Source organism: Narcine bancroftii, chromosome 1 (genome assembly GCF_036971445.1).
Source record: "Narcine bancroftii isolate sNarBan1 chromosome 1, sNarBan1.hap1, whole genome shotgun sequence".
Lineage (NCBI taxonomy): Eukaryota > Metazoa > Chordata > Chondrichthyes > Torpediniformes > Narcinidae > Narcine > Narcine bancroftii.
This window is the reverse complement of record NC_091469.1, coordinates 399,830,242-399,849,718: the sequence shown is the minus strand read 5'-3', so window position 1 is coordinate 399,849,718 and position 19,477 is coordinate 399,830,242. Positions and strand designations below refer to the sequence as shown.

At 39.9% G+C, this 19,477-nt stretch overlaps 1 protein-coding gene across 1 annotated transcript in view; it reads left to right on the top strand.

The window, feature by feature from the left end:
* The window catches only part of LOC138751465 (diacylglycerol kinase beta-like), a 207,156-nt gene that overhangs the window by 160,446 nt on the left and 27,233 nt on the right, over positions 1-19,477 (top strand). The window contains exons 4-5 of the mRNA XM_069913753.1: positions 6,805-6,925; positions 9,555-9,615. Coding sequence (XP_069769854.1) covers positions 6,805-6,925; positions 9,555-9,615 — 182 coding nt within the window. The remainder of the gene's footprint in view (positions 1-6,804; positions 6,926-9,554; positions 9,616-19,477) is intronic.

Below are 19,477 nucleotides of genomic sequence, written 5' to 3'. Positions count from 1 at the left end.
TTATCATGTAAAGAAATGAATCACAAAAGGAATTTAGCAAAACATCTCATGAGCAAGATTGTAACAGAAAGAAGCATCATTTTCTGCATTAGTTTTGTGTTACTGCTGGCCAAGAAGGTGGAAGTTTCTGCATTGTGGTTAATTTTTGTTGTCTGTTTTTAATTTTAAGAGCTAGTTGTGTAGTCAGAAGCGTTTGCAGCAGTTGGAGAACAAAATCGAAAATTTTGGAGCATGCAGTTTGATGCTGGATATTTTGGCGACAGATGTTTTTCGCTGGACATTTTGGCAAAAGAAATTACTTTGGTAAAGCCCTTCAGACAGTTTGCCACCCATAGTTTGGCGCTGGCCCGGCTCCCCGCCCCTCTCACCATCTGCTATTGCTCCATTTACTGTCTGCTGACTGACTCCATCCTGCCGCACTGCCTGAACTCTCGACGTTTCAGAAACTCCCTCACCCCCAGGAAATCGCTCCCCAGTTAAAATAATTTGGGATTTATTATTATACAAGGTATTTACAAGGCCTTGCCCATAATTTTGACAAAATTGATTAATTTACTTAATAAACAATTTTGAATAATTCAATTAATAATTGTTTTGACCACAAATGGAATGTTTTAATGAGGATTTTAATTTTTAAATTAATTTTAAATTCAATTAATTATATATTCCATTATATGTAATTAAATGTACAATAAGTATAATAAATATATCATTATAATTTGCTAAAAGCCCTTGTTTTTCATTGTTCTCTGACTGTTCTTAATAATTTAAATATATCTCTATAATCTATGAAATGCCCTTGTTTGTCAGGGGGGCGGTTTTCTGGGGGGAGGGACTGCAATGTCGAGGGTTCAGGCAGTACGGCGGATGGAGTTGGTCAGCAGACAGTGAATGGGATAGGCGGGTCAAAATGTCCAGCGCCAAACTGTGGCTGCCAAAATGTCAGCTGTAAATTGTGGGCGCCAAATTGTGAAGGCCAAAATGTCCGGTGCCAAAACGTGGGACCAAGAGAAAAGAATGAGTTCAGTTTACTGTGCCTTGTATCTATTTTTATTCACCCAAATCCCCATCCACTCTCTACCATTCAGAAATTGTGCAAGCAAAGCAATTGCACATTTCATGCAAACTCAATTAATGCCACACAAGTTCTATCAAATATCTCACACAACTATTTTTAGAGTTCTGTTCTGGGCACACATTGAAATCATTGAATACCTATTTAAAAAAGAGGTCACATGGTTCATCCCACTGTTATTTATACATTAATTTTGATGCTGGTTTGATTCGAATATTCTTTCCAATATTTGAAAATATTTGCAATTTCCATTTGTCGTGAATTACTTGTGGACAGCTCCAAATCTAGCATTGAAAAGATAACTGTTTAGGCTGTAAAAATTTAGACTTCACTGCTGGTGCAGAGGGTTTACTGCAACCATTACCATTAGTTTGGATCCTGCAAGGGATTGAACCAGTAGGGATAACAGAAAGATTACAAAAATGGGGATAGATAAACAAAAGTAGTAGGTGAAAGGTAAAAAGAAGCAATGGAGAGATTGTCCAAGAGAGTGAACATTTCATCAATAGTGGGGAAAAAAATGGTAGTAAAAGGGAAATGGTGTAGATAAATGCAGCACAATAAAAAGGAGTAACACAAAAAGGAAGAGTTCCTTTCCATCTGGCACTGCTAGATAGTGATAAAGAATATCAACTATTCAAAATATTACTGTACCAATATCCACTTGTCAGCTTTCGTTGCTCAGTATCATTTCTGCCCTAACGCACTTTCTGTGCAAGTTTTGCTTCCACTTATTGGCGCAAGTTCAAGGCTGTACTTGAGATTTCTGGGAAGCCTATTTCATTATTGGAATTTTAAGTCTACTTTGGTGAGTTTTCTAGATCAGTTTTCACAACTCTGAACTGGGTGGATTCATTTTATTTCCAGTTTCTTAGCCTTCTGACCAAGTTGCTTCCTGTCGTTTTGTTAAGTTGTTTATTATTAAGAGGAAATGTTATTGACAGGCTGACAGCAAGGATGCTCCTACTGTGACTCCAACAGAACACAGGCTAAGACTTCATTCTGCTTTACTGACGAGGACAGATCCTTCTTGTCTGACTGAATTAAAAGAGGTGTAGACTTGGGCTTTAGTGGGGAAATGACCGTTGGTGCATGAGTGTGTCCCCCCCCCCCCCCACCATGCTAGAATAAATTGTCTGTCTGTGAGGAAGAACAAAACTAGTATGTTTATTTTGGGATCATTCTGGCTGTATAAAACTTGCTTTTAGGAACTGCACCCTTACTCAGCCATATGTTAGTACAACTTTAAAAATGTGTTTAGTTTGCTTCTACCTTTGGTAAATCAAGAGACAGATGTGTATTGAGAGTTGCTACATTAGCATGGCACTGACCCAATGTTAAAGAAGCTTAAACTTGATGCGGGAGAAAAACTGGTACACATTTTGGTACATTTTTAGTACAAAAGCCACATTTCTGATATATTAATTTTCACTTAGGCATTGAAATGGTACACTAATCCCAGCTTGTTAGGGGAATTAAATGGTCAAAAGAGTCAAACATTTATTGGAGATACAATATGGAGCATTTTCAACTTTGCAAATGGATTTGAAATGACAATAGGTGTCTTTTAGAAAACCCTAAGTTATATGTGCATCCAAAAGACCTTGTGTCCACCTGAGCTGAAGAGAAAAAAGTAAATCTGGCGATGTTTTCATGGATTCTACGAGTATCCCACCATTCGATAAACCAGAGATTTTTTTTTCAAGTGAAGAAGCATGTCCAAGAGACCTGCTTTTTGGATGCATAGAAATAAAAGTAAATTGTCAAAGAGCCATAACTTCAGGTCCTGCTAGTGTTGAATGTTGTAGAAGCTGCTCTGCACTAAAAACTTTGCTTCATTGATGCAGACTTGCTCTCCTGAATCAACAACTTGCAGCTCTGAGTCAACAAAAATCTTTAAGAAACTATTGTGTTGCAGAGCAGAAACAAAATATACAGTGAATTTATAAAGGAAGCTTCAAGGTCCCTTTTTTATTGTCATGTAATAATACATGAAAATATAATATATATATGATATTTGCTGTAAGGCAAACAGAGTTGCTATGAGCATTCCCCAGCACCCCTATCAATAAGAGAAAGAAAAAGAGAATCCTTTCAGAGACAATGAGTGACTATGGATACTCTTCTAGCACTCCCAGAGCCTCTCCAACCACACAGGCTTCTCTTCACACCATTGGTAGCCCGAACTCCAGGTCCAGACCTCCAATATGTTCAGGAAGCCTTCAGCACCCAATGCCTTTCAAGAGCCCTTCTTGCCCTCACCACTCTCTCGAATTTGTGGTCCCGATACCTGGTTCCCATGAGGTGGTCTCTAGTAGCCTGCACTCTTTCTTAGTCTATCGTCTGTATGCTGCCAACTATCCAAAGCCCAGCTGCTGAGCCCTCGTTAGACCTCTGCTCCGGTCACCTTTCCTGCAGGGTCATCTCTCATGTTTCTCCTTCTCAATGGGAAGTGTTCTCCCAGTTTCTGGTGGCCTGCGCCAGTCTGCTGCTCCCCCAAACCCTACAACCCCTTGTGGTATGCTGCCAGCACAGATCCCGCCATCTTAGGCACAGATCACTGTGGTTGAATTATTTTTTTTTAAATGGCAGAAATTGCTGTAATGGCAGCAATTCTACTGGTGCATCCTGGGAGAGCAGAGCTACACCACAACGCTACAGGGTACTACTGCCCAGTCCTGATGCCAATGGATATGGGTGCCTTTACACTCTCCGCATATTGAGGGTGATATTTTTTTTTTTAAATCCTCCTGATTTTGTTGACAGACCAACAAATTATTTGCAACCTTGCCCAGTCAGATTTTGATAAAGTCCTGGCATGTTTCAGAGAGTGATATCAGTTGAATTATTTACCAACACACTCTACTTATCATTTGCAGGAAGTATTTACACACTCTATACTTACAGTCCAACACACTACACCCTACATACAGCACCTGATACACGATTCATACCCTACACATATACTACACCCTACACACACTACACTGTATAAACACACTAAACCCTGCACAATACACTCTACATACAGACTATACTCTACACACTGCACCCTACATCCACATTTCACCATACACTCTCATACACTAACCCTACACACACTACACCCTTCACACACACTAAACCTTATGGATACACATTACACACACCAACACCCTACACACTCACCTGCATGTACACACTCTCCCTCACTAGACACTACACACACTACACTCTGCAAATTTAGTGTCATCTGATTCTATATATACATATACAATCTGACAAAAAAAGTGCATCTCCGGACACACACCCTCACACACATACGCACTCACACCACTCCATACCCCTCCACACAGACCCATGCACCTTACATGCGTGCACACACACCCCTGCACACACAACTCTATATACACCCCAACACACACACCCTTGCACACACAAAGACCCCTACACAGACACCCCTACACACACACACCCCTACACACACTACATACACCTCTACACACCCTATACTCTGCACACCCTACATTCACACTACACTACATACACACTGCATTCTACATGCCACCATTTCATCTGATGCAAGGATCAACAACGAGATAGTCTACAGACTCGCCAAGGCAAATAGCGCCTCTGGAAGACTACACAAAAGAGTCTGGAAAAACAACCACCTGAAGAAACACACAAAGATCAGCGTGTACAGAGCCATTGTCATACCCACACTTCTGTTTGGTTCCAAATCATGGGTCCTCTACCGGCATTACCTACGGCTCCTAGAACGCTTCCATCAGCGCTGTCACTCAACATTCATTGGAGTGACTTCATCACCAACATCGAAGTACTCGAGCTGGCGGAGTCCGCAAGCATAGAATCCATGCTGCTGAAGATCCAACTGCGCTGGGTGGGTCACGTCTCCAGAATGGAGGACCATCGCCTTCCCAAGATCGTGTTATATGGCGAGCTCTCCACTGGCCACCATGACAGAGGTGCACCAATGAGGTACAAGGACTGCCTCAAGAAATCTCTTGGTGCCTGCCACATTGACCACCGCCAGTGGGCTGATATCGCCTCAAACCGTGCATCTTGGCGCCTCACAGTTCGGCGGGCAGCAACCTCCTTTGAAGAAGACCGCAGAGCCCACCTCACTGACAAAAGACAAAGGAGGAAAAACCCAACACCCAACCCCAACCTACCAATTTTCCCTTGCAACCGCTGCAACCGTGCCTGCCTGTCCCGCTTCGGTCTTGTCAGTAACCAACGAGCCTGCAGCAGATGTGGACATACCCCTCCATAAATCTTCGTCCGCGAAGCTAAGCCAAAAGAAGGTACATGCTCTACACTTTACACACACACTACACCTTACCACAGGCTATACCCTACACACCACCTACACCATGCACACACATTACACCCTACACATACAATACACCCAACACACACTTCACCCTGCACACACTACACATGACACACCCTATAGACACACAAACACAGCCTACACACAGACTGCACCCTACACACCACACCCCACATGCACCCTACACACACTAAGCACACTAAGTGCACTAGACCAGTCATTCTCAACCTGTTTCTTTCCACCTACATTCCACCTTAAGCAATCCCTTACAAATCACAGAGCACCTATGGCATAGGGAATACATAAAGTGGTATGTGAATGGAAAGAAACAGGTTGATAACCACCACACTAGACATACTGCACACAATAGATGTACCACACACATCACATCCTGCACACTGCGCGCACACACTACACCCTACACATCATTGCATCTTACCCACACTCACCCTACACACAGTGCACCTACAATTCTCATTATTTTTCATCCCTAAAAGCATTTTGTAAATTTAACTTCTGTTTATCTCTCAACCACACAGCTTTTATCTGTTAAATATGTGAGTGTCTGATAATTACCTGCTATGATCATCCTTTATGGACTGGCAAATTCTATTAGACAACTTCATGGTGAGTGATTAAGTTAGCTATTATTCTACCTGAGATATATACACACACACTTTTTTCGCTATGATCTTTTCCTAGACATATTCAATAATGTGATCTAAATTTCATTTTCCACATATGATGATGCTTAGATAGAGAAATATTCTCTCCTAATATTTTATGGTTTAGAATCAATCACTCTAGGTTGAACAACCAAACTTGTAAAATCTAACCAGGTATTTCTACTCAAGTTCAAGTTTTTTAACATCTGACTACAAACATACAACCTGATGAAATAGCATTTCTCTTGAATACGATTCACACACAATACGCAGTACATAATAATTGCCTATATACATCAAAATATTAAATAAATAAATAAATAGATGCGCATATACAGTGTGCTATGTGTTCCCAGTGCAATCAATTTTATTAATTTCGGTCCAAAAGAAAACAATGCAAAACTTTGAATAACGTGTTTCATTTCAGAAATTATTTGAGTTCAAAATAATTTTGAATTAATTACTAAAGTGACAAATTCAATCTAATGGTAAATTTGTAATTGAATTCCAGTGATTTTCAGTCAGTAACACGAGTTGAGCCCCCTAGGTTTGTGTAGCTACAACAAGAGTAGCACTGAAGTTGAAGCCTTATGCAATGAAAATTTCTGAAATGTCTTGTAATAATGATCCGGGAAATTGGAATCAGGAGAACATTTTCACAAGACTGGATTTTGACATGTTCCAACCACTATTTCATTTCTATATTTTGAAATTTACCTTCTCTTTTACAGATGTAAGTGACCAGTTGCTTGAAGTGATCGGCCTGGAAGGGGCCATGGAAATGGGACAGATCTACACTGGGTTAAAAAGTGCAGGGAAAAGGCTGGCGCAGTGCTCGTTTGTAACTATCAGGTATGGTTCAATCGATCTCATCAGCTCTATAAGGTATAGCAGTGTAGATTGATGTTATTAAATAGGGCAATGCTTAAATGCTGATAAAGCAAACTCCACCAGTTTTTTTTTCCAAGTAAAGTCTTAAATACAGCAGTGATATAAACTGTAGTCTTCAGTTGCCTGATGAAGGCTGATTTTTTTTTTCATTGTACCCTATGCATCAGGAAGAAGTCGTGCTCAAGTTATTTCTGGCTACTATAATGAAGTCTTCTCAATTTCTTGTGTTGCTTGTTATTCCCATTCCTGACTCAGGCTCATTAAATCTCAGAATTAATGCAAAATTATTAAATGAAAAATATGTGGTTCCTGAGCCAAAATAGAAAGTTTCAAGATTTAATTTTTTTTTTTTTGCCTTGTTTTATGACTTTTCAATGTTTAGAAATGTGTTTCAACACAGTGTTTCTCAGGGTTTGCTAAAAATCCAAACATCGGCACATTTTTTAACATCTTTTTAGAATTACTTTTAATAACTAGCTACTTGTTTTTGATCTTTATCTAAGGCCACAATTTTTTAAAAAGCCAGGATCTTTTCAAATCGTGAAGGAAGGGACATTTAGCTCACATTTGCTCTTTCCTATGTTCTTACTACAAATTTGAATTTAAACTCTTTTAAAATTGAAAATGACTGGTCACTGACTAAAGTTTTGAAAAAAGTACTTTGAGCAGAATGTATATAATTAAATCACCCAAAAGGTCAATTCCTCTGGACAGCTTGAGCGAGCTTGAATTTGAATCATGCACCCTGCTTTCAATGGGCATAATGTCAAGATTAAATGAACTAATAGCTAAAATATTTTTGCATGAATTCATTTATGTCTGTTTGTGAAGTAGGGAAAAATAAAATAATGTCTGGATAATTAATTCCGAGAGATTTCTTGATAATTAGTGATTGGGAAACATCATGAGAATTGTTCAATAGAAGTGCAGTATTTGAAGATAAAGCCAAGTCTCTGCAGGATAATAAAGCACATGACCAAGCTATTTTCCCCACTGTCAATTCCTCAGGTTCACTGCCCCTTTTACAGCCACATGAATGCAGTACAAGATCTGTATTTGCTGCCTTATTTTCACAGAAATGGCCAACACTGGCTTGCCTCTAGCTGATGTAACAGTTAACCAATTTGACCTTTGGATTTTAAACAGACACTAGTCTCCCAAATCTTTTCAATAACACTATCTTGGATATATTTAGCTGTCCATGAAAACAAACAGCCACGTCAGTTTGCTGGTAGAAAGGTGGCATGAGCTCAGCTGTGTATTTTGTGGATATTGAGCTTTCTGAGAGTATCCCAATGTATAGATTCCATCCATGCACTGCACTGACAGTGCCACTATGACACTGAGAACCTGCATTTAACTTATTTGTCAGTTATTCATTCATGGGGTTGAAAACAGTGAATGCCTCATGCCCACAGGCTGTGAATTTATAAATAAGCATTATAATAAATATTGCATCAAGATGACACCAGGAGTCTCAGTGTAAGGTTGTGATGTCATGTATGTCTTCTTCTTTGGCTTGGCTTTGCGGACGAAGATTTATGGAGGGGTAATGTCCACGTCAGCTGCAGGCTCGTTGGTGGCTGACAAGTCCGATGCGGGACAGGCAGACACGGTTGCAAGGGAAAATTGATCGGTTGGGGTTGGGTGTTGGGTTTTTCCTCCCTTGCCTTTTGTCAGTGAGGTGGGCTCTGCGGTCTTCTTCAAAGGAGGTTGCTGCCCGCCGAACCGTGAGGCGCCAAGATGCACAGTTTGAGGCGAGATCAGCCCACTGGCGGTGGTCAATGTGGCAGGCACCAAGAGCTTTCTTGAGGCAGTCCTTGTACCTCTTCTTTGGTGCACCTCTGTCACAGTGGCCAGTGGAGAGCTCGCCATAGAACACGATCTTGGGAAGGCGATGGTCCTCCATTCTGGAGACGTGACCCATCCAGCGCAGCTGGATCTTCTCTGACAATAAATCTGAAAGCTACTTCTTTTCATGTCATTCTGTGCGACAGCAGTTTTGCAAATGTCAAAGGAAGTCAAGTACAATATTGATTCTCTTGTTTGCTGATAGACTTAATTACTGGCATTTGGGGATGTCCTTTTTACTTTGATTTTCCTCTCCCTCTGTACTGCCAACTTTTCAAGTTAAAACAATATAGGGCAGCACAGTTGGCGCAGTGCATTTACAGAGCCAGCTATCGGGACCACACCAAGTTTCAAATCCTGTACTGTCTGTAAGGAGTTTGTATGTTTCTCTGGGGGCTTTGGTTTCCTCCCACCTTCAAAATGTACTGGGGGCGTAAATTGGGCAGTACGGAATGGCCTGTTACCATGCTGTATGTCGACGATTTTTTTTAAATTAAAAATTGCACCAATGCACAGCTATCTCTTCTTGGGTAAGATGCCAGGCAGATTTTCAAATTGACCTGTCTACTGGTGCAGATTAAAAGTTTTTGAGTCATTTAAATAATCAGAAATACAATGGTCACATAAGGTCAAAGCTAGAGATATTATTGGTGAAGACAATAAAAAGTTTTACTGTAATATAACTAGGAGTTTTTAATAATTTTCTTGTGACCATGTCATTTACTCCTTTGTTTTTCAGAACTAGCAAGTTCCTACCAATGCAGATTGATGGAGAACCTTGGATGCAAACCCCCTGCACAGTAAGTGGATGTTGGTTGTGAAGTTGAATAGTGCTAATAAAATCTTAGAAAGGCTTTTAAGTGGGCAAAGATTTGACGTATACAAACCCAGGAAAGGAAAAAGGGGTAAGTGCAGATGGGTGGAAAAGGTAGGATAGATATGGTGTGCTGAAGGCCCCTCATTTGTCCAGTAGAATTCTGGTCCAAGAGAAGAAGAAATGAAAGTGCAAAACCTCATTTTTAAATGAAGATGGTGAAAAGTGAGTTTGCACAGCTCAGCCCAGGCATTCATAAACAATATAATGTAAGTATAAAGATAATCTTAACAACTTAGTAAAATTAAAATATTTATATTGGAAAAACATGTTTACAAAATTAAAAGCATTTAAACAAACCCAGTTAATTCAAATATATGTAAATAGCCTTATATACATACACAGCCCAAGCACCTGTCCCTCTCTGTTCAAAAGAACAAAATCACTTTAACTGCATCAGTGCTGTTCTCACTCCTCCACTGGACCTCTGTGAGTGGTGCAACATTAGATCACTGCTGGAATTCATCAGAAGAGCATGGCTTAGGAATAATGTTCCAAATTCTTGTTTTGCGTATTTACTGTTTTTAAATGCTAGTTTCAATATTAGCCTGTACCCCTGTAGCATTGTTATAGGGATAACCGAAATTTCCAATTTCACTCGTATCCAGAGATTATTTGAGGTTTTGTGTTGCAAGTCAACAGATCTGTTGAGGCTACAAATTTCTGGACAACGTCAAACACCATTGACATATTGACAAACAGCATTTTATGAGTTTGATGGAGTAAAAAAGAGCTAAGTTTATTAGAATTGGGCAAACATTTAAAACAGTGAAGTATTTGATAGATAAATTGTGACAGCTTTAAGCTATGTGGATGATTGCAAAATAATAATTCTCATTTTAAACTATTTTGATTTATATCATGAATACAACACTCTTAAACCAACACATTATTTAAAATGCTTTGAAACATTTTAATGTGTTCAATGCTTCATATGTGCAAGTACTATTATTCAAAACTGATTTTCTATGAACAAAGGAATAATGGTCCTTTCATGTAGAGTTTGAGTATTGAGAATTAACCAATCTCGAGGTATGCTAGAATTATTGTAGTGAGTAAAATATTGTTGCAAAATATTTAGAGGAAATTTGCCAACTGACCTGTTCATGTGGAAAAAGGATGTTGAGATTGAAGTAAGAACTATTTCCCTTTGGATGTTTTTCTCTGACTACGCCCCCGAGCACTTATAAGTAATTAAATGTAATACTGTAAAGTGAGAAGTGCGGCAGCCAATTTGGATACTTGAGGGTCCCATAAACATCAATGTGGTAATGATGACATAATCTAGAATAGTCAAGCCAACAGTTTTTTAACTTGAACCCAAATGCAAATTTCAGGCCTGGTGGTGACATTTGTGAAACCAAGATGAGGATATATCTACCTCAAAGCATGGAAATTATGGTGTCTTTTTCATGCATCTGTGCCACTATTCATGGTGATCTTTAACTGTGAGCACATCGAAATGCTGGAGGAACTCAGCTGGTCTTTTCATCATCTATAGGAGACAAAGATATATTCCTGTCATTTCAGGCCTGAGCCCTTTGAGGAAAAATCAGAAGCAGGACATATTGATCTTTAGCTGTCCCTCAATCTTCAATTTCCCCAGGATCCTTTCTTATTGAGCAGTGTGAAAATGCCACCTGGATTTCCTCACACTGATTTGAACCAAATAACATCTAAAACTCCCACTGCGAATCAGATTTTAACTTGCATAACCTATTTTGGGAGTAGAAACAAATCTTGCCTCCCAATTAGTACCAGAAATAAAAGGCCTCCAGTATTTAGATTCCTTGTGGTGGACTCACAGAACTCAATAAAGCCAGTGACTATTTCCTATGTAAGTATTTTGCAACCTGTGGTCCGTCGGTTTGTTATAGTTGGTCTGTGGCAATGCGGTGAAGATACATACTTCTGATATAATAAACAAACAAGGTTGTAAATTTGATGACAAATAAAACAAAACTTCTAAAAAAAAATGTAGCCTCCAAAAGAAAACAAATACTCCATTGATGATCTTGTAAGGGGCTCAATCTTGTCAGCCATTTCCCCCACTGGTGGTCTTTTAGTTACAGGTGGTGCACGGTAAGTAAAGGAATACTTAAAGTGGTCTAATGGTGAGGAAATGTTGAAAACCACTGAATCAAGCAGCTTTTCAACAATCATACCAACCTATACAGTGTCACAAAATTCTTTAGTCAAATTTTAAATGAATTTTTGACATGATGTTGAGTACTTCTGATTATATCTTACCTGGAGGTTGACGGACATATCTTCAGAAATCTTTTCAATCTATTTTATACTTATGGCTTATTTCTCTACATTTCCTGTTACATTGTTAAATGTTCAATTTGATCAAGTCAGGTTTGATTATTGTTGATGTTTAGAATGCATTTATGTTTGATAGTTTCTGATGAAAAGTAATGTTGATGATCTTCTTTAACATTCAATGAAATATCTAAAATAACATCCGTATAAACTTCCAATAATATCTGTATTAAACTCTGTGAATAGCAGCTGTTTAAAATGTGCAGTCTGTCCTGTAGATGACTATACCATCCCACCACATCTCCTGGGTAAAGGTTAAGTACAGATTTATTTTCTTGATATTGAAACAATTGTTCAATTTGTTCCTTACTTGTTCTTCACCCTTGACTGATTGAGTTTCTTGTCAAAACATTTACAACTTACTGTCAGTTTTGGAAAAATTAGATTTAATCATCTCTTCAGCATTCATTCTTACAAAGCTTGACATTTCTACACTTAAAATTTTTCTAACTCTTTTGAAGGATTTAATTAGCACTGCATTGATTGGTTTATTGGAAATATTTTTCCTGCCACATGCTGTGAATTATAGTACAAAAATTGATTTTCAGGTGATGAAGTGACATAATCAGGGTGAATTTCACAATGTTCTCACACAGGCATTGCCTTTTCCCAAGGAATTCTACATGATTATAGGAGACAATTTCTCTGCATACTGGATGGAGTGTGATGTAGAGGTGAATTTGCATATGTTGGTGTTCCCCTGCATTCTTTTGCTTTCGTCCTTGATGGTAGAGATTATGGTTTAATCGGAGGTGTTGTTTGAGCAAGGCTGAGTAAAGGCCATGTGTTCTATAGATGGAACTAAAGTCCCTGCACACCAGTATTGGTGGTGGGACTCAACAGCCTTCTCTGTAACTGGATTCTGGACTTATCAACGGAAAGCCCGCAATCTATCCGGGTCAGTAGCAGAACATCAAGCACCGTCATGAAGACCACTGTCACATCTCAGATCCGAGTCCTCAGCCCGTTCCTGTTCATACTACTGACCCATGACAGCATCTCCAGATCCAGCTCCATCACATTTGCAGATGACACAACAATAGTTGACCTCATTATCACCAAAAAAAGTTGGACTACAGAGAAGAGGTGAAAAATCATGAGGTATGGTATGAGAATAACAGCCTAAGTCTCAACATGGACAAGATGGAGATGATGATCATGGACTTCAGAATGACCAGGAACAACCACCCTCTACTACACTTCAATAACTCTGCAGTGGAGAGCACCAAGTTTCTTGGTGTCACTTACTATTGACATATCATCGACACACATGTCCTCACTTTTCAGGAAGGTGCAATAGCAGCTGCACTTTTTGAGAAGACTGAAGGGGAAAAGGCGACCAACCACCATTATGTCTTCCTTCTACAGGAGCTAGATTGAGAGCGTTCTGGCCGGCTGCATCACGGTGTGGTACAGTTGCTGCTGAGAAATACATAGGAAGTCAATCACAAGACCAGAAGAGCAGCAAGGAGGATCAATGGAGTCTCCCTTTCCTCCACTGATGTGATCTACTGGGATCATTGTCTGAAGAGGGCGAGCAAAAATTATTGAGGATCCTTTCCACCCCGCACACAGCATTATTTTAGCTGCTCCTATCTGGAAAGAGTTACAGGAGTATCTGCAATGGCACTGATTTACCACAGCTTACAAACAAATAAATAATACACTCACTCATTTCCTTTAGCACACCATGAAGTTAACTTTCTTTTATTATTCACTATACACAACATTGCTTTCTTCAACTCCCCAAACACCACCCAGCTAAACTCCTCTGACTGTTTCATGAGGTGTTTTTTATAGTGGAAAGCAGCGGTGCAATGAAAAGAAAATAAGTCGAACTTATCTTTTTTATGGAGAAGACCTATTAGGCAGATCCAGCATTTCTTTCAACTCAGCAGTGTTGGGAGCCTTCTCCCAGAGCTAAGGGAGGTATGGCTAGTGGGGCAGTAGCACCGCCCATCGCCGTGACGTCATCCATACATGCCAAGAAGGAAAAGCGGCCTACTCATCACAGAGCACCTATGGCATAGGGAATACTTAAAGTGGTATGTGAATGGAAAGAAAAAGGTTGAGAACCACTGCTTTAATCATTGACAAAAGTGAATTGACTTTGAATACCAGGCATCTGTTTGGTCAGCCCTTTGGTTGCACTTGCCTTTTCACAACAGAGAACTGCTCAGGTAAATTTGGTTTATTTCCTCATCATGCATTGCATAAGGTTAACTACTATCCATTGTCATTTGTGACTTAAGTTTGCACCCAAAGAATCTTGTTTGTAGTGCTACTTAATTTGGTATGGCCAGCCACATTTTGATATAATTCCAAAACATTTATTTAAAATTTACAGCATTGTTGTGTCAATTTCTGTTATGGAACTTTGTCATGGTGTCTGTATACATGATTAGACATTCTAAAAAGAGAAAATGCTAGAGACGCTCAGCAGATCAGGCAGCAGTGGTGCTAAGAGAAACGGAGTTAAGATTTCAGAGCAAAGACTCTTGTCAGAACTGAGGAGCAGAGGGAGCCAGTTTTAAACTTAAGAGTGGATGGTGAATGAAAGGGGCAATAAACAGAACATCTCTGATTGGCTGATGCCATGGAGAAATAGTGTAGAGGAGGGAGTTTTGACATAGAGAGAGAAGGTTCTGTGTTGGAATATTTGGAAATGTTTTTTGGGAGATAAATTGGTAAAATTAGAATAGGTTACATACATACACACAAGTAGGTGCTAATTGAAATGGTGTCATGAAATGAATGGACTGGAGTCAGGTCATCTGTGCTGGGCATTTTTGCAAGGCTTCTGACCTCTCTGCAAAGTGCTCACTCAGAGGTCATTGAGAGTTTTTTTTTTAAACCTAAAACAACGGATGGGAGAAGAAGACTAACTCTATTGTTTGGTGGAGAAGGTGGGTGGGGTTACAAGTGAGAGAGAGAAGGACATGTGGCTGCCAGTTGGAATCTCAGATTGAGGGAGGGAGAGAGAGAGAGAGATGGAACTGAAACAGAGTGGCAGATTGCTAGAAGTGCTATCTGTACAGAAAGGAACTCTGTGGTAGCCTAAAAGAAAGAGGTTATCATCTGGAGAACCCTAATGGGGCAAATTTCATCAGCAAGACAATAAGGTGACTCATGGTGGTACCTCGGTTATGGAAATCCTGGAACAACACATCTCTCTCTGCAAACCTACAAGAACCTTCATGAGTGGTAAACATTTGCCTTTCGAGCACTAAAGCCTGGTGACCTTTATACCTGTTAAATTCTATGCACAGTATATAAGAATTGCCTGCAACCAGAGAACTTGGAAGAATGAAAAGTGAGATTGAACAGTGAACCAAATAACTTTTCTTAAATTTACACATACATCACATACACCCGCGCTTAGAATTAGAAGGGGGCAGTAAAGTTAAACTTTGATTCTGCTTTCATATTTAAAGATAATTAAAAACAACTTTTGTTTAAGTAACCATTTGTCATGGTGAATATCTATTGCTGCTGGGTTTTGGGGTCCTTTGGGCTTATAGCAGTACACTTGCAATGCTAGAACATTCCCTAGACTGAAGATATGGTGCTGTTCTTCAAGCCTGCATTGGGTGCTGTATCAGCACAGGAAATCACAGCAAGATGAGTGAGAGTAGGAATGGGATGAAGATTAATGAAACAGATAGCAGGGAGATTTAAATTGCTCTTTGAGACTGAACACAATTCCTCTGCACAGTAGTCCTCACTGAAGAGGAAACTACATAGTGAATAGCAAATGCAGTACACTAGATTGGAAATTCAAGTTTAAGTATATTATAATCTGATTGTTCATGTACAACCAGATGAAACAGCATTTCTCTGGACCACAGTGCACCCACAGAATACACAGCACATAATAATCACAAATATACTTAAACATAAAATAAATATTTTGGAATAATTTCCTAGTTTCACTTATATGAAACCCAAGGTTATAGGATGTCGCTCATCAATCTCGCAGCTTATTTCCAAGCTTAGCAGACCTGATTTTGATGCTTCTTCCTGATAGTAGTAGGTGAAAAATCCCATGTAATGGATGGTAGGAATCCTTGATAATCCTTTTGAGACCTAGTGAATGCCATCAATAGAGTGTTTGTTAGTGCACCGAATAAGCAGACACTAGTCAATACTTTACTGTTAAACTCAAACAACACTATGTACATCAGGAGTTTCTTGTAATGGCATCTGCTATCAACCAAGCCCTCTTTTTAAACTGTCACGCCTCACGGGGAGTCACGTATGCGCAGTAGTGACTACGGTGGCTGCAATGCGATTGCAGCAGGTTCAGAGCAGCCAATGGGAACAGCTGTCTACATCCCCTTTCTTGAGCAACCCCCCACATATCACAATCCATGTTGGTGCTGTACATCAAAACCGTTATAGTTCAGCAATGAACAGCCAGTCCAGTTTAGTCTCGATGTTTTGTGTTGGGCTTACAAATACGCCCAGTGAGTGTTATGTAGTGGCCACTGGTGGAACTGTTTGCTTTGGATGCTTCAGCCTGAGAGGATGTGCCATCCGTGGTCTCAGGGGTGCGACCATTTGTTTCATGGGTTGTTACTGAGGGAACTCCACCTATCCCGGGTTGACATTCCAGATCTATCATTGCTCTTGGTATATGGTGTGCCAGTCAAACAACAGGCCTCACTTCTGGGTCAAGCTGCATGGAGTACATCACCAGCAGTTTCCCCAGTTCCTCTGTAAAAAGGTCACTGTACTCAGAAACATATTCTGTGCATCAAATCATCTTCGGCTGTGCTTATCAGGTGTACTTCTCTGATAAACAAAACAAGTCCCATGTCTATGCTTGCGCTCAGGCCCAACAGAGGCTATGAACTATAAAAAAAGTTAGTATGTGCAGCCGTCTTTGTACATAGCACTGCAGTTGCACTGTGTCATCGGTTCTGATTCTGTTGCCCCCAAATCCCACAGGGTTATGGACTTGGTGCATGATCTGTTCTGACTCCCTCAGTTGGTTGAACATTCTTTGTGACATGATGTTGCATTTGGCTCCAGTGTCAACTTTTATGTCTGTTGCTTAACTATTAATCTTCATTGTTACAAATGCTTCATTATTCCTTCTGATTCTTGTTGGGTCTCCTGTCTCTGCAGAGTCAATCCATCAACGTAATACTTATCATCTGAGTTAGTTTGTTGTTGCTCAGGTTTCAATTGGGATGAATTGCTGCCTGGCTCTGCAGCATCTGCTAAAATGATTCAATTTCTGGCAGGCTCTGTACTGTTGGCTAAATACCGGGCGCGTCTCTCATCTTGCCACGTGGTCACCGCCACAGTTACCATAATCTGTCCTAGGTGATGGTGTATTAGAGGTTGGTTGGCTTCATCTTCTTCTGGCTTTTGGACACTGCCTATTTACAGGTCCTGCCTGGACTGCGTCTATGCTCACACCTTGCTGCTGTGGAGGGGCCAGCTTTCTGCTATTCTCCTCCATGGCTTCGTCGGCCAGTCTCGTGTAGATGGACTTTGCAAGTGTTAGTTTACTGTCAAGTAGCAGTGCCTTTCTCATGTTTTTGTCGCAGATGCCATAGGCTATCCAGTCTTAAATCAACTCTTCACAGAGTGCTCCAAAGTCACAAGTCTTTGCCCTGATTTTTAGGTAATTGATGTATGAGTGAATCGACTCACCAGGCCTTTGGTTTCTGATATTAAATCTGTGCCTTTCCATCATTAAGTTCTTTTTTGGATTGCACATTTCTCACAATTTTCTTTTTAAACACTTGGGGTCCTCTCTAGACTCAGCCAGGCTGATGACGATACCCCCTTCACGCACCTCTTTTGTGTATACGAATGACCTTTTCTTTTTGATGGCCTCGCCAAATTTAGTAAAATGTATGCTCTGACTTGGACAGACTTTTCACCATGTGCCGCCACAATAAAAATGTCATATTCTCATTCAAATAAGTGCAAATTCTCGGCCACATTGCCCTCAAACATGAGCAAGTTGGGCCTTCTGAATCCATCCACCAGTGCAGTTACAACATATTGCAAGCATGGCGTTGGTTACTCATTTTTCACTTGAAGGCTTCAGGCCTGGAATGCACGCCATCCCACTTCTGACACCATGTTTGTTATTGCACCGAATAAGCAGACAACACAAGTGGTAACCTTAGTCAATGCTTTATTGTTAAACTCAAGCAACACAATGAATAATGGGAGCTTCTTGTAATGGCATCTGCTATCAGCCAAGCTCCTTTTTAACTGCTGCACTTTGCGGGGACTCACGCATGTGCAGTAGCGCTGTGGCGAGTATGGTAGCTGAAATGCAATTGTAGCAGGTGCAGAACAGCTGATGGGACCAGCTTTCTACATAGAGAGGAAAAGGAGGAAAGTGATCTTTGTGGCTGTTATAATGATCTTCTCCTTTGACTTCAATTCCACATGTAAGTGAATCCCTATTTCACTTATTAGAATTATTTTGGCCCCCATTTTGTAAGAAAGGAAGAAATAAAATGACAGGCATCACATTATCTTCAGTTAAAGGGATAGTACTATAAGAGGGAGTGTGATGACTGGGAAGGAAGAATGGACAAGAAACATAGAGATCAGTCCCTTCAAATTGCTAAAAGAGAAGATGTCCCTAATAATGGAATCTTTTTGAAAATAGCAAAGGAGGACATGTTAAATGCAGAAGCTGGGGTGGAAGTCGAAGATCAAAAGAACTAATCTTCTGCAGAGGGGAACTCAACAGGCCTCTGTGGAAGCAGCAGCGGGCCCCAGGGCCGACAACGTGTGATGGAGATGCAGAGGGATTGTATGTTCAAGGTAAAATGAGACAGTTGAGAACAGTGAGTTGGAAAACTTGATTTGTTTCTTGATCCATTTAAATATTTTGGTCTACTTTGACTGCATCAAAAACATATTGAGAGATTTAGGAAAAATGTGTAAAATAATTTAGGGTGAAAGGATGAAATTATATATTGAAATAATCCAGCAGAATAATTTAGCAGCAGTGCACTGCTCCCAAGGTAGGCCAGCTATATTCTGATAGTTACGTAACTGTGTTCTACCTGGGTAATAACACAAATATACAGTAATACAATGGTTGAGCTGGTTAATTTGCATTCCAAGCAACATATACAAAGAAAACTTGATTTTAACTTTTTTTTAACAACATTGAATTGGATGTCTGAAGTTTACTTTGACCTCTGAATATAATTTGTTGATGAATTGATTCAATGCAGTACAGTGAGGTCTCTAAAATATGGGAGCATATTCTTCAATCTTGTGTTAGTCAATTTTTGTGGACCTAATTATATGTCATTTACTACAGAATAGGATTGCTTCAGTCAGGCTGGTAAGTTATGTAAGCCATTTACATGGAGCATTCCAGGGCACTCTGAATATTGGAATAATGTATGATAATATCACGACATGCTTGAGAATAGTTTTATCAATGTGAAGGTCATTTTTCATCCAATGAATAT